General features: G+C 39.4%; 1 protein-coding gene across 5 annotated transcripts in view; it reads left to right on the top strand.

The window, feature by feature from the left end:
- Nucleotides 1-15,635, top strand: part of GHR (growth hormone receptor) — a 157,091-nt gene that overhangs the window by 78,646 nt on the left and 62,810 nt on the right. For all 5 annotated transcript variants that reach the window (XM_027880898.1, XM_027880895.1, XM_027880893.1 and 2 more), the window contains one exon: nucleotides 10,483-10,562. In XM_027880898.1, coding sequence (XP_027736699.1) covers nucleotides 10,493-10,562 — 70 coding nt within the window. In that variant the 5' untranslated portion in view covers nucleotides 10,483-10,492. Of the gene's footprint in view, nucleotides 1-10,482; nucleotides 10,563-15,635 lie in introns of those variants that run through there.

The following is a 15,635-nucleotide window of genomic DNA, read 5'->3' as shown; positions in this document are numbered from 1 at the left end:
GCAATTCTTTCCATCCTAATGCAAACTGTCAGTTTGTTGGTTTGGATTTGGTTGGTTTTTTTTTTTTAATCCACTACAGCTTTATTTTAGGATGCTAAGATGGCTGGCAGTATATCTGCAAGACTATATTATTCTTTGGTAGGTAAGACATTGGAGAGGGTCGCAGTCCATGCCTTACTCTGCTGTGGTGTAAATACAGGCAAGCTTCTCCTCTTCCCATTGTCTCTGTTTCCTTGTCTGTTAAATGGATAATGCCACTGACTCCTGCTGCAGGCTGCTTCAGGATTTGCTGATGAAAAATATTTCTTGACATCATAAAATGCATCTCTAAAAACAGATCTGTCAAATTACATTTAAAATTAATATGTCTGTTTCTATGGCCTATTTTGCGGAGCCTTCTTAATTTCTTCATTGGTAGGGTTTTCTTAGAGGAAGTGATGGGAATCAGGACAAAATTCTGTCAGTTTCCAGTGTTTGTTTTTAACTGCAATCTGGCATCTCCCTTTATCTCATTCATTCCAGAAGACAGGCTTCATTGTAGTGCTGTGCTGGTTGCAGGTGCCCACTCAGAAAATTAGCTAGGAGGTGAACTTGCTAAACTAGTGAGTGTTTAATAGGTCACTAACTCAAGAGAATTACCAGGCATGGCTGTTTGGTTTATTCCCCTTAAATGTCAGACTGGCTTGATCACCCACTGTGCAGTCCATTTGTCTCCACTTCCTTAATAATCACTTTTATTTCCAAATTGTTCTGGATGCCATGTCACATATCCTCCAACTTCTCCAATGGAGGAAAAAAGACATTTTGTGAGGCTTCTCATACTTCTTCCTCATCAGATCTTTTGTCTGTTAACCTAGCCTCATCTGCTTCACAGGATGGAGACTCCTGCTCTTACAAGGATGTCAATAATCAACTGAATACTTGTTACGCCTTTGGGTTTCACCAAGATGTGTGTGTGTGTGTGTGTGTGTGTGTGTGTACTCGGTGTGTACAAGCACACGCACACCAACCAAACCCCACTTCTTCTCCTTCCTTGTGAAGAATTCTTTCAGGACCTATGATAATTGAAATGGCTGGAATAATGCCATGATATGTTCCAAAATGGGATCTGGAAGACAAGTTACTTGAAGTCCATGAAAAATAAAGCAGTGTACCCAGTTTATACATTACATTGGCTTTCAGTAAATTCAGTCAACAGAATAAGCTGGTTAGCCTCCATATATTTGAAAAACTAGACACTCTACCCTTGGAAAAATCTCCAATTAAAAAAATAACAGCATTCCTCCTACAACTCTTGCCTTAAAAGCTATCATCAACAGCTGTATCATAAAAATGTGTATCAGAAGTGATTGTTCCCATATAAAGGTTTAAGAGATCCTGTTTTGATGATATCTAATAACGCTCATATGTTTTTAAGCCACTTCAGTAGGTGTGGGCATAGTCTATTTCTGTATGTGAGATGCTTCATCAAAACATGCTTTAAACTTAGAAGTTGGGTATTTTGTATTCCTTATCTTACCAGTGCAAGTGGAGGCAGAAGTTAACAGGCATTTTAAGATTTTTGTGAAAAGTTTGAAGAAAGATAACTTTTCTTCGCAAGTTATTCCTTACCTCATGAAAATGTGTTTTGGCAGTGCTGCATTTAAAAATTCTGAATATTCATCTCCCCTTGCTGGCTTCATTCAGTATTTCTTTCAACTTCACACTGATTTTCACAATTAAGGATCTTGCTCAAAATCTGTATGTCTATACAAAGTAGTTTATGCAGTTGCTGAATGCAGTTAGCTGGGTTTTGGTGATTACTTGCTGTTCATGTATTCAGATTTGTGTGGTCTTAAAGCACCAAATCCACAGGAATAGGGCCGGGAAACAATGCTGGTATGATCTTACAGAGAAAGCCAATGGAAAGCCAATCGTACTGCTTCTTATTAACACAGAACTTCTTAAACAGATAATTTTGCTTGCAGTTACTTTGAGAAACAGTTGCATTGACTAGGTGTGCTCATATGCTAACTCTGCATTAGTTTAACCAAGACTAAAAGTTAGCATCAATCTGCATATTACAGATGCAGATTAAATCAATACACATGACATCTTAAATTGATATGAGCTGCAGGACATACAAAACTGCACTAATTTAAAAGGCACTGATTACTGTTAGACCTATCAAACTGATTAATCTAATCAGGTGGGCCAATTGATAGTAAATATGTGAGTGTTTGGAGTCCTGAGTGGCCATCCAGAAATGCATTCAGAAATGCTTTGTCTGTCATTTACTAGCTTTCACTTATTACAGTATTAAAGTTAATGACTTCCTAAATGCCATGCAGGCTCTGTTATGTAGTCTTTAATCTGATTAGAAGCACACAAATAATTTAGCATGCGATTAAACCATGTAATTAATTTGTTCCATGGTAATGAACTGTTAAGTAATTCCATTAGACTAGGGTAAATACCAGGGTCTTGAACTTAAATTTTACAGCTGCTTGAAGATGTTTTTTTCTGGAAGAAATGTATTTTATATATAAATGCTATTTAAAATTAAAACCCTGCTCCCTCTGATTTTCTGCAATTGGTCTTTGAGGGCCTGGAAGGCTGGTTTGGGTTCAGGGTGATTAGAAGAAATGGAGGATGCTTTGTTCAAAATTCTCATCTATGACCAAATTCTAGTTCACCTGAGATCAGCATGAGTTTCATAATTTTGAAATAGAGTTTGGCAGAAACGGAGCATTTTTGAACAAAGCATCTTCAAATTCCTTTTAATGACCTTGAAGCCAAACCTGCCTTCCAGGCCTTAAAGAGCCTGTATTCAGGAAATCAGAGGGAGCAGGGTTTTCATGTTACAGAAAGCTCCAAGAGATGAGATGTGTATTTATTTATAATGTGTACTGAAGCCTAACTGATTATATTTGCCCAAGGTAGTAGTTTCTAATTGGAGTGATAGGCAGATAGCAGCACACAGGAAGAGACTTGCAAAGAATATGCCAGCTGAAACAGTGGAACTGTCCTGCTGTGTATCGATGATCTAGCAGGACATATAAGATGGTTATTTATTTTTAAGCATGAGATTAATCCCGTTTGCTTTCCCTCGTGTTCCAGCCTAAACTCCCAGTGATGTCGCTTAGGTTGCTTTCCACCACAATTCCTGGGCTCTGTAAATTCTTCATAATTTCTGTGAGGTGCTAAGCTCTGGCAGTGCTAGGAGAATTACTTAGTAATGTTCTCATGTTAAATATGTAATCTTGCCTGTTTAAAATCAGGTGTCTTTCACTGCTTTAATGGATTGGATCTACACTAATGAAGTCCTGACAGAATTTGAACTTCAGTGCTAGCGAGATACTGAAGAGTTTTTGAGTTGTTTGTGTTTTTTCTTTCTTTTAATACTGGTATGAAATTTTGTTGCAGCACTGGAAAAATCACTTAATCTCTTTATGTAAAGTGCAAATAATTATCTCATTGAAATGTTTTTGAGTAAAATTTTAGTACAGATTACTAGGGTATTGGCTCTAGATACAGACTCAGCTATTTCCCTTTGCTTTCTTGACATGTTATTTGACATTAAATTGATATATTTCTTAAAAAAGATTTGAATATACTTTTGCTCCTATAGAGAAAATCTCTCATTTTTCTTTGTAATTGATCGTACAAATAGCAAAGCAAAGAGCAGCATTTTGTATTTTGAATGACTGTTATCCAAATATTATTAAAAAAAAAAAAAAAAAGGAGTAGGAAAAGCCTCAGAAGAACTACCACTGTAGCTTGAGAAAGTGTTTTCACTGAGAAAGTGAAAAAAATTACCATTCTCTTAAACAGGCCTGAATCCTCTTCCTTAATGATACAATTATATGTAAAGCTGAGTATCTGCTCAGCAATTTACAGCTGCATGATATGCAGCTAAATGTTGCAATTTCTTTCAGCTGAAATGCATCTATTTTGCTACTTTGGTCTGTTTGGGGGGCTGAAAAGCAAACAAGCAATTAAGTCTTCTGCAAATTCAAAATTTTCTATCTGTGCCGTAGACAGAAACTTAAAACTGTAACTGCAGTCCTCTTTTAGGAATTGTCTTTTGATGGAGAAATCTACTGGTCTTGCAGCTAATAATATCCCCTCTCTCTCTGTACCTAGTCCATCAGGTTACTGCTGTTAAAGTATTACAGATTTTGTTGTAAATGAAGAATTGATAGACATATGCCCCATCCATCCTTAGACTTCCTAGCCCAGTTTTTGGAGTATAACTTTAAACAGCTTTCAGTACAAGGTCAGAACAATTTTTAAAGTCTGGACTCACTGAAGGGCTCCTAAACCACATCCAAGAACTGGTAACCATTTGGTCTGTTACCAGTTTAAATCGGAGTATCAGCTGACACATCTATCCATGGGAAAAAGAAAACAGCTGAAGTAAAAGCATTGAAAGTGCCTGTTACAACAGAGATAGAAATAAATTGGGTGTTGAAAGGAAGATTTCATATAGTCTCTGTTCCAAAGCTAAAAGTTTATGTAGAGAAAAAAAAATTATACATCCAAAGTGAGCAATTAATTTAATAGATTGAGTTTGCAATTTTAATACTTTCACACTTGAAACTATTATAAATTATTTAGCTTACATAAAGATCTAATTAATAATACAAATTTGCCTTGTTTCCATAGTTTTAGTTTCTAATTACACTGTACCTTTTAGTAGTCTTCAAATTTGCATCAAAACACACATAATAAATGTAGCTTTATGCTGTAGTCCTTCACTCTTTCCCAGTGAGGCTGTCTTTTGATGTTAGGTTTTGGACTTTTTTTTTTTTTTTAATTTGCCCTTTGTGAGGTTTTCTTTTTATTTGAAGTACATAATTTCTGCTTCTGTGATATCACTGCTTGTTCTATTCATATCCAGGGAAGTGGCACACAGTAAGTGAATGGTGTGTTATTCATATCAGCTGAGATAATACAGATGAGTATATAGCCCTGACAAGGATTCTATAAAAACAGGCGTTTGTCCAAGGGCTGCTGATGACTTAATCAAGCTGTAATATCAGCAAGCAAGAGAAGAAGGCTTTAGGTCCACTGCAGTTTTAGATTCTGTTGATTGGAAAGGCTGAGACTAATTTCAGTTGCAGAATGACTACATCGTGTTGGAACTTGGGGGAATGAGGGTAAGCAAGCAAAGTGATTTCAGCTATGCATGATCAGCCAAACTGGTGTGAATGTTCTCAGGCAAGCACAGAAAGATTACCCCTTGGTGTCACTGTTCCAGCCCTGAGATAAATGGTAAGAAATGTCCACACTGTAAAAAATAAAGGCCTTTCACCCAGAAAAATTGTGTACAAGTACGTGCATACTCGTTTTGTAGTTGCAACAAAGAAGATTCAAGACAGATGTGGAGAGCCTGGAGTTGCCATTTCTTTCTCAGCACTTGATCTTATTTGGTGGTGGATCTGCTGGTGTATATTTATCTGCATTGCATACTCTTGTGCCTTTGCCAGTTTGTGACATGATGGAATGATGAAACAACAGTGTATGGAAAAGCTCTTCAGATTAAACCTTTGCTCAAACCACCTTCTGTGGTTTGGTTTGCAGCAAAGAGGCTACCTTTGGTTCTATACTAGCTGCATATATGCTGCTGTGGCAAGCAGTGCTAAACTGGAGGATGTTACCTGGGGAAAAACTCTCTCATATCTGGAGTATGTGTTAAAGGCGATGGCAAAAGTAGAAGTGCCTTCATAGGTGCAGTTCAGTGTCCTTGTCCTTCTCCTTCCTTTCAGTCCTTTCAGGTTCAGGAGCTATCTGAAGGTCAAGATCTCACTTTAAACAAGTTTTGTTTACAAGCAAAAACCATTATTTTGGTTTGCTCTGAGTGTTAACATTTTTACCTGACCAGAGTAGATGCAAACCACTCAGTATGCTGTGACTAAACTGTTTCTTTTCTCAGGGAGTATCTTAGCCCAGTTGTGCCTGTTGATGCTATGTTCACGTCCCACTGGAGAGATGTCGTGTTTAAATTCACTTGTGATTGACCTTACTCCAACATTGCTATAGAAAAGGGCCAAGATTTTTTTTAATCCTTTTTATAACTCCTGGCTCCCTTTCTGTACTGAAGCAATTAGCCTGAGCTGACCTCTAGCCAAATGTTTCTGTGGTCAAGTTTCAGCTGGCTTGAAGACAGTCAGCTGCTGTAATTTTTTTTTTCCCCTGATTTTAGCTCTCTTCATTCTTACAAGCCGCTAGAGTTGGGTAAGATATAGACTATTATTCTTTAGAATAGTGTATATTACAAACTCTGAATTTTTTTTTCTGTTAAATAAGAGAGATTTTATAAGTGGCATTTGCCTTTCATGTGTATGCGAGGTAGATGTTAGGAGGTAGACAGTACTAGATTATGAAAGATAGTTTTGTCCTAATACTTGCAGAGAAGCTGTCTCTTGCTAGGTTAACACTGAAGCCTACTGTTATTGTTGACAGCAAGTTTGCAAGAGCCTCTAAGAGGAAGGGCAGGGGGTGGTTATGGGACAGATTTGTAAGGGAACTTTCTGCAAGGCAGTGGTTGCCTGATGGTGGTGCAGGTAGCACTTCAAAGGATCCTTCTCTCAAAATATTTTTTCTAAACCACCAAAAGTAGTGTCATGATGGGGCAACTCCTGCTGTGCACCAGATTTTCTCGCACAAGACTGGAGCTGTGGTAGTGCAGATGTCCTTTGGCCTCAAATACCACTAGAAGTGGTCATCATAACTGCAGCCCAGCAGAGCTTTTGATATTTGTGCTGGATGCACAGATGTAGTCCCTGGTGCTTCACACCCCATACAGACTCCATTTGCCTGAGCGAGGGGTGGAGTACAAGCCCTATTCCAGGGCTTCTGGGTTTGAGCTTCAAGGATGTAGCACAACTTGCCCTTTACAGAGGCTGTTGCACAAAGGGCATAGCTTGATGCATCCATGTTTTCAGATGAGAGAAGTTACTGTTCTTGAGCTCAATTGCGTCCATATTGGGTATATTCAGACTACACCAGCTGGATATTTTTCATTGACACAACTTGTCTGGATGGATAATGCAGTGAAGGATCCCATATGGTTCTAGGCAGAGCAGAGACACTTTGTTTTGTCTTGCTAAGGTGTGGTATTTGTGAGAATCCACTGAAGGAGCATAATTTGTTTCTATACTGCATTTTACTAGCAAAAAGGCAAGGGATGAAGCAGCAACCTTGATAATCTTTGAGGTTTAGGAATGCAAATTAATTCTGTGCCCTGTTTCAGAGAGCAAGTTGTTTTAGTCGAGTTCTGTGGCTGACCAGGGAAGGGAAGGGTGAGCAGGGAAGGGCAGCTGTGTCCTCCCCTCCACACTTGCTGCTCACTCCCATGTCTGTGCTGTCCCGGCTCTGCTCCTGGGCTGTGTCTTTGTGGAGTCCTGTTCAACCCGGTCAGCAAACAGGTTCGTTACAATAAATGTTTATGGATTAATTTTAACTGGAACAGTTTCCTGATGGAGTTCACTTTATGCAGGTATGTAAACAAGTCTGCCAGCTCAAGAGGAATAGCAGTACTGGAATGGGATTGTTTTCAACTGCAGTAGCCTGACCTCACTGAAGTGCAGCATGTTTGTTGACCTCTGTGATGTGTTTCCAGGCTCCTGGGTTGGCACTCCAGCAATCAAACCACTTGGCACTCCACCAATCAAACCACTCTTCCTGGAAGGAAGCTGAGATGGCCACCAGTCAGGGGTACAGAGATGGAGGGAATAGCTGTGCTGTGACAGCTGCATGCAGGGGCCGATCCTGGTCCCACCACGGAGTTGTTCGGTGTGGTTATGAAAATGAAACGGTGTGCTCCAAGTGACGAACTCTGATGGCATTTAGTCTCACAGGAGAAGTCCTGTGAGAGTTCAGGCTTTTCTTGTCCTGTTACTACCCAGGAAGAAGTAGGAAAGCTTGGAGAAGAGTGGTGGGAAAATTAGCAGGGCTGGCAGACATGGGAGAAAAGGGAAATGTGAATATGGAGGCATCATGGGATGCCTGAGTACTGTGACAGGCAGAGAGCAGGAGGATTGTAAATAAAGTAACATTGTGCTCAGAGAACAGAAAACTTCAAGGAGAAAGTGGAAAGGCTGAGGGGGAGGGAAAACTCCTTGAAGGTGAATAAATTGTGTAATAAGAGAGGAACTGGCAAATACAGAGACATTTTTGTAGAAGGTTTATGAAAAAGAGACAATAAGGATCCTTTAAACAGGAGTAAAGATAAAGCAGGAGGACCAGTTGAGCTGGCTGAAAATGTAGCTGATCTTAGATGAACCTCATACTGTGCCAGTGAATCTTCTCTCTGAGAGTTAGGAAGATTTTTGGCCTGTGATTTGCTTTATTAACTTTTCCCCAGCTCTGCCCTCCAGCAGCTGCAGCTGTCACTGTTCGTGGTCCTGATCCCCAGGCTGCCTCACTCCCACAGTGCCCTGAATCCTCATTAATGCACTTCTATACCCTTTCTTTCCTCCCTGTCCACTGAGAACAGGGGAGTCACCTTTGGAGAGACCCATGTCTGCTTGGCCAGGGGAAAGCCCTGCTAGTCCACCGAGCTCCTCCAGCTTTTCTCTCCCTGTAGCTGGCCCACGTTTACTTAGGCTGGCCCAAGTTTGCCTGGGTAGTGCTACTGGGCATCCTTGTCCTGATGTGGGTGCACTGGGGAGCATCTCCTGGTTTGTCTTTGCAGGTCTGGCTTAGACATTGATAGTCTAGAGCAGTTTGAATAAATGCCTCCTATGCTGAGCCTGAAACTTGAGAATTATTAAGCAGTCGCGTTAATGAGGATGTGAGAAATACCTTCTGATTTTCAAGTTTTGTACTGAAAGGAATGAATGAGAAATCTGGAGTTCGTAGTGGTTTGGGTTTTTTTCTGTGGTGTTATTCGTTCTGTTTTCTTAGGGTGAGAAAATTGAGGGAATTACCCTTTAAATTGAGCATTACCATGTTTTACAAACTCTGCATCCTTGCTTTTTACAGTTTTTAACCTAGTTCAAACTTTGCTAACTCTACTAGGAAACTGACTAGTTTTTGATGCCGAGATTTGATAGCATGAGTTGGTAATTGGTAACGCACATTCAGAGATTGTTATGCATTAGTGGGCTTGGTTGTTTGGACACTTGTGATTTAATCTCCTTTTAGATAAAGTCAGCAAATCTCTAATTGAAAACAATCCAATGTAGAATCAAGGTCTGTCATGTGGATTTACAGTCAAATGCGAAAGTGGAGGTAGTATTTTCTCTCTCTCTCTCTCTCTGCTGTCTCATTGAGTAGGGGGGTCAATGTAACTTGGTAGTTTTGTGCCACAGAACAAAAAAATGTTTCCTAACTTGTTTCAGCATCAGTCCTCGTTTTAGCATCTGTGTTGCAGCATCTCTGGTAGTCTCTGTGATCTGGTCATAACCATGGTATGTATGCTTTTCCCATGCTATCTATGGACACCTCATGAGGTTTTGGGAGCAAGGTACAATTCTGTGCAGTCGGCTGCGCTGTTTGCAAGTCCAGCACAGACCAGCTTCTGCCTTTCATTGTTGTTCCCAAATTTTGATGATAATGGCAGGAGCAAAGTAGTGCCTCAAAACAGGATCGTGTGATGGAGTTGTAGGATATATGTGTGTAGCACAGGTAAATTCGGTAAAAGGAGGAGTGTGCTTTTGGGGGAAGCTGTAAAGGCTTGTTGGTTTATGCTAGGATTTTAAGAGTTTGCGTTCTTGGAGGTTGTGAAGGCTTTAGTGGGTATTCTCAGGTCTCCATGAGAAGGTTCTCTCTCAGAAATGACACAGGTGAAAGTGAGACAGTTTCCAGGGCAGCCCCCCAAGAGCAGAGTGGCCGAGCAGGGGCACCAAGACAGGTGCTCATGGTTGTGCAGGGTACCAGTAAGGAGCAAATCAGAGAATTAGCCTGGGTTACTCTAATTCTTGCAGCCCCACAACTGCTGCTGCCCTCTCTGCTCCTGGCATGCTGTCTGCCAACAGCCATTTCTGGTGTGGGAGTTGGCCTGTGGAACTGCATCACTTCTCTCAGCTTTACTCTCAGCTGTAAACCTGAGAAGGGTTGTACTCGTCAAGGGAAGATGAATACAGCTTCACAGGAGCATGAACTGGAAAGGTGATCATCACACATGTGTTCCCTGAAGGAGTACAGTTCTTTTCCTACTTTCTACATTTAACCTCTACTAGTCATTGGGATCCATCCCCATGTGGCCACTCCCTGGAAGCAGTCTAGAGATTGACAATACTTGGCTTTTTCCTCTCTCAGTATTAAATGAACTAGAAATGCATAAGCCAGTTGTCTTTTAAGTATAGTATTTACTCTCTGTCCTAGACTGCAAAATGATATACCACTTTATGAGGCAATAAACCATAAACTAAATATACTTCTGGTTTAAGTCCAATCAGCAATTCAATAAAACTAGATAATAGTTTAATTGTCATATCATGTTAGTAATATTTGTTTATAAAGAAACTCTTCCACTGCCTTTTGTTATTACAGAATTAGAAGTATGGATCTTTGGCATCTGCTGTTTACTTTGGCACTGATCTGTGCAAATGACTCACTTTCTGCAAGTGATGGTAAGTTTTATGATACCTTTCCATGCCTTTGTGTGTGTATATATATATATATATATATATATAATTTTTTATAAACACCATTTTTATATTCTATTTTTCATGACTGTGCAGCTTTCTTGATTGCAGTAACCTGGGTACATAATGTGAAATTGAAAAATACATTAGTTAATCTTTTGTAAATGTAATGGGTGAAATTGAAACACTGCAGAATGAAGGTGAATTTCATGGACAGTTTTTGATGTGTAAGCAGGCTAGGTCATCATTGGTGTTAGATATCTGGATTTTCTTTGCTCAGGCATTGAAGTTATGAAATAGTTGTGTGGGGTTTCATTTTATTATATGAACTAGTGGGTTTTTTTCCTTAACAAATCTTATAGTATATTTATATTTAAAGTATAGGACTATTTGGACACACAGAGGAAACATTTAAAGACTGTATAATTTTGATCTCTGGCCAATATGAACAAGTTTCATAAGAAATACACTTATAAATTCTTGAGTAGTGGTTATAAAAGGGATTTGAAAAAAAAGTGTACCTTCAACCAGCCAGCTGGACTAGTCTTTAACTCAAAAATTCCCATAAACTCCAGCGGGAACTTTCATGTTGTGTCAGACTGATCTGCTTATGCTTGTTATGATCCGATTATTAAAGATGTGCAACTCAACCTGGTTGTCTCTGTCCTGTTCAGGTCTCCAGAACAAAGACAGTCACAGTTTTCCATAATAACTAATTTTATGCAAATGTATCACTGCTTCTTCTGGAGCTACAGAGCAGCTGCAGCCAGGTGGCTCTATTGGCAGGTGCCCCTCTTGACTCCCTAGCCAAAGTCCGTGTTAGCAGAACAAGTCAGAGATGGCAGTTTGATGAGTAATTTTTTAAAAAGTGGGATGAAAACAGCTTCCACAGCAAACTGCAAATAAAACTGGTACAATTTTCAATGAGAATTTCTCAGGTGATTCTTCCATATGATTCTTCCATAAAGTTAATTCTGTTTATTAACAGGTTTGGAGAAAGAAAACACAAGTTTCTATTTATTTACTTCTATGTGTGTGGCTGGCTCCAGCGCTTGTCCTCTGTGTTATCAGGAAGAGAATCTATAAGACTGTCTTCTCCCTTGCTAGTTAAGGCTTTTTCTTTAACTTTTACCAGATATGATACATGTACCAGCTTGTGTTCGTTGCCACTACAGAATGGTCAGTAGAACAAAAATAAATGTGTCCTGAGTTGATTCTTTCCCCCACTGTGTCTGCATTTTACAGTAGATTCATTCAATAGAAAAAATTATCCCTGCCCCAGTGTAGTCTACTGGACCACCTGATTTCTCTCCTGAGTTTTAAGGGCATATGAGGATTTTATGATGCTTGGAAGAAGAGCTGTGGTCCAGATGTGCAGTAAAAATCTGTTATAAATAAAACTCGACTACAGCGTCATCTTTGTGTGACTTTGTCTGTACTGGTGAAATAGTAGCTTCTGTGAGATTACCTTCAGAACCAAAAAATTAAGAATATTTTTATTGTTTCTGTGCTTAAGTATGAGGTATAGCGCTAAACATATATGTCCTTATTTGTTGCATTATTAGAGCATTGTACGTGTGAAGGGGACAGAGCTTCGTTTAGTGATTTCTAATGACTAACTTGCTTCTAATGCTGTAACACATTTATTCTGAGTAGGGTACGTGCTCAGCTGAGAATGTCAGACAAGAAAGTATAAACTGAACAGGAATATTTGAGATAACAGCATGTAAGAACACCCATTTGCTATTCATGCATGACTTAGGACAGAGTATTAGACGAGAATTGTTATTAGATGTTTTGTTCTTTTTTCGTCCGTGTGAATGTGCTCATACCTGCAAAAGTCATCGTGAGCATCCAGCTACACTTGAGTAATGAATCCTGACAATCTTACAGAGCTCTACCCAGCACAGTCTTGCTGAGGCCTTCCCATAAACTTAGATGTGCTCCATACCTGTACCATATCTGATTCACTGCCAGGAAGACTGAATCTGTGGTGTCACGATTCTCTAAAGAATTCACTTCAGTAATTGTATTTCAATCCGTTACTGAACCAGTATAATATAGACTTGTACATGGGAGGCTTTTGTGTCGAAAGTAAACAAAGCTTGGTTTCAGCCTTACAAGAGCTTATGCTTTGACTGGCTCTGTGTCATGGGACTGGATCCACCCTTGACACAGGGTGAAATCCCATACGTGTTTCCTCCTTGTGGGATTGAGGGTGTGAGGCCAGCAGTTGGCCAGGCAACTGCATAACATTTGAGACTAGATACTGGACATTTAATTACCTATTTGCTGTCTCCAGGCTGGTGCCCAGTTCTGCTGGAGGCTTTCCCTTTATTTAGCTTGTTTTTCATGCTCTCCTCTTGCAAAGAGGTTGGATTTCTGGCTCCCTAAACTGACACTGCAGCTAGTATGAAGTGACAGGGATGCCTACTGTCTGTGAGAGGGTGATGCTGAATGTGGCCAAGCAGGTCTTTGACTGTAATTCAGAGCTGAGCAGCTGTGGGATTTGCAGCCAGGCTTTCTACCGGGGATGCTGACCCACATCCTGTGCATATCCTCAAGATGCCTGATGTACGATGATAAGGGCAGAACAGAGACAGAGGTAGGAAGAAAATGTAAAGGTCATAATAATAGGAAGGTAGTTTCTAATAGGTGTGTAATTACCACAAGTAAATGAGTTTTGTGCCTCCAGAATTGGAAAGCACAAGACCCATTTTCACAGATTTCTGTTAAGTCAGCAGAATTAGGTGTCTAAGAGTTCAGATTGGTTTGAAAATGGGGAACTGTGTGATTTTGACACTTCAGTTTAATCTAATTCATTAGGTACATGAACGAGTGCTGGTAGATCACCTACATCTGTGCAAAATTAAATGTCATTCAGGAAAAAAATAAAAGTTTATATTTGTGTATATATACATAAATTGCGTTTGAGCTTTTACATTAATGTAACTGTGGTGTTTCAAAACATATCCATAATTCATAAAGGTGTTCTGGTTTAATATACCTGCTGACATTAGAAGTGGTGGAGGGAAATTTCTTCAGACACAGACTGCAGTGTGTTTAGGAAGCAAAATAAATGTTGTAATGTTGCCTACTTGTTCCTTTTCTACAACTGAGGAGTGTAGGTCACATAAGGACAAAGAGGAATAAACTGGGAATTAGTCCCAGTTAATAAAACGATACATAACCTCAAGCAGTTCCAAAATGAATTTCTTCCCAATGAAAAGAAGAGGGAAATGCCTTTTATCAAAGTTCATTTCAGACTATTACAGCTTTGTTAATTCATCCTCTGAAACAGGTTTTGAGAGACATTCATATTTAATGACAGCACAATAACAATAATTTTGAGTGAAATGCTTTTGTACAATGACAATTTAAAGAGATAAAAGCCTGAATTTATTGTTCATTTAATCTGATTTTAAATTTTATTTTATATTTATGTTTTCCCATCACAATTTTTAAAAATTATTTTATGAATTTTTGATGCTCCAGTATTCTTTTTGCAGAACTTTTATGTAAGAAATAGAATTAATTATTTTCCGTTCTGAGATATATCAGATCTAATTTTTATTTCCATCAAAATGTGTTTTTGTTATGCCAGTGTTTGTTGTTGTACTTTAATGCTTTGTGTGCATTACATGTTCATATTAAACTATCTAAATGCATGTGTGCATTGTGTATCAGTGCTCCAATTACAGAGCTGGAAATCGAATCCATAACCCATGCATAGGACTTCAATGTCATTAAAGACACTCCTGAGCAGATGTCTTGGCAGGGATAACAGGGGATCTGCAGGACATCTGTATCATCCTGGAATGGCCAGAAGCTGAAAGAGCTCTATAAAAGCCCTAAGGCCAGGCATTTTATAGGTACCTGACCATCTGGTTTCAGGCAATTAAATCAACTCCATCAGCTGTTCCATGGACTGTTTTGACTTAATCTGCATTGACTATTGGGAGCTTGGACACCTAAGGATAAGATTCATCATAAGCATATACTCTAGGTACTCAAAAATCTAAATAAAACTTGCAGATAGCACATCTGTACCTTTTCAAGTAGAAGCTGGAAGGCAAGCAGAATATCCTAGGCAGTCTAAGATGCTACAGATGTTTAGGCAACTGGATTTTGCCCTCCTTGGCATAAAGAGAACTAAACTTAAATATCTCCATTTTGAACTGAGCCTCATTCTTACAGTTGCCTTGTTTGAATATGAATAATTCTTCATGCTTTCTTCTGGGTAGTGTTACAGCCACTACTCAGCCACATGCTATAGGTCTTCTGCTACTGCCAGGATGAGGAGTCTTCTCACTGGCTTGACAAGAAAGCAGCTGGGTTCTTGCTGTCACCATGAAGTTAAGTAGCAGATATGTATTGCCTGAAGACTCCTGTGACATGTGAATGAATTATCAGAATCAGAGTAAGCAGAAATGGTGCCTTTGAATGGCAGCATATTCTCTTCCAGGAGAGGGAAATTAGTCCATCAGTTCATGGAGTTAGAAGGTACCAGGGACCTCAGTGCTTGGCTTGAAATATTCAGAAAAAAAAATCATTAGGTGTGTGGAGTCTTGGCTGTAATCTCAAATTTTGTAGATTTCAGACAGTACAATGACAAGCCATTTCTCAGGTATTCTTTTCTTTTTAATGATAATCAGAAAGACTAGACCTATTTGCATGTATTACTATCCTAGTCTTGTTAAGAAGGGGCAAAAGGGCAGAATTTTCCTTAGCTTAAGCTGCAAACTTTCTTGCCTCCTCTTGGTAAACAGTAGTGCCAAAATATAGCTGGTAGTCATTCATTCATGGTGGACATTTTCTCTTCTTCATTCTTCTAATTGGTGTCTCTTTGCTATGTCTTTCTCTGTGTTGCCTACTTTCTCAATTAAGTGCACTAGGTGTGGAACATAGATCCAAGCAGAGCTGGCAGTAAAACCTGAAAAGTTCAAAACCATGATCATCCTAGTGCATTCTGGTTTACATGGGCAGGGGCAGAACTGTCGAGAATGCAGGTTTAGAACTTCCACCTGCAAACAAAGCCTTTGGAATAGTTGCCGTATT

This window comes from Empidonax traillii, unplaced genomic scaffold (genome assembly GCF_003031625.1).
Source record: "Empidonax traillii isolate 1590-97213 ecotype Southwest subspecies unplaced genomic scaffold, ASM303162v1 scaffold77:size1270838, whole genome shotgun sequence".
NCBI classification, from domain to species: Eukaryota; Metazoa; Chordata; class Aves; order Passeriformes; family Tyrannidae; genus Empidonax; species Empidonax traillii.
Note: the sequence above shows the minus strand (reverse complement) of the source record. Positions and strands in the feature narration are given on the sequence as shown.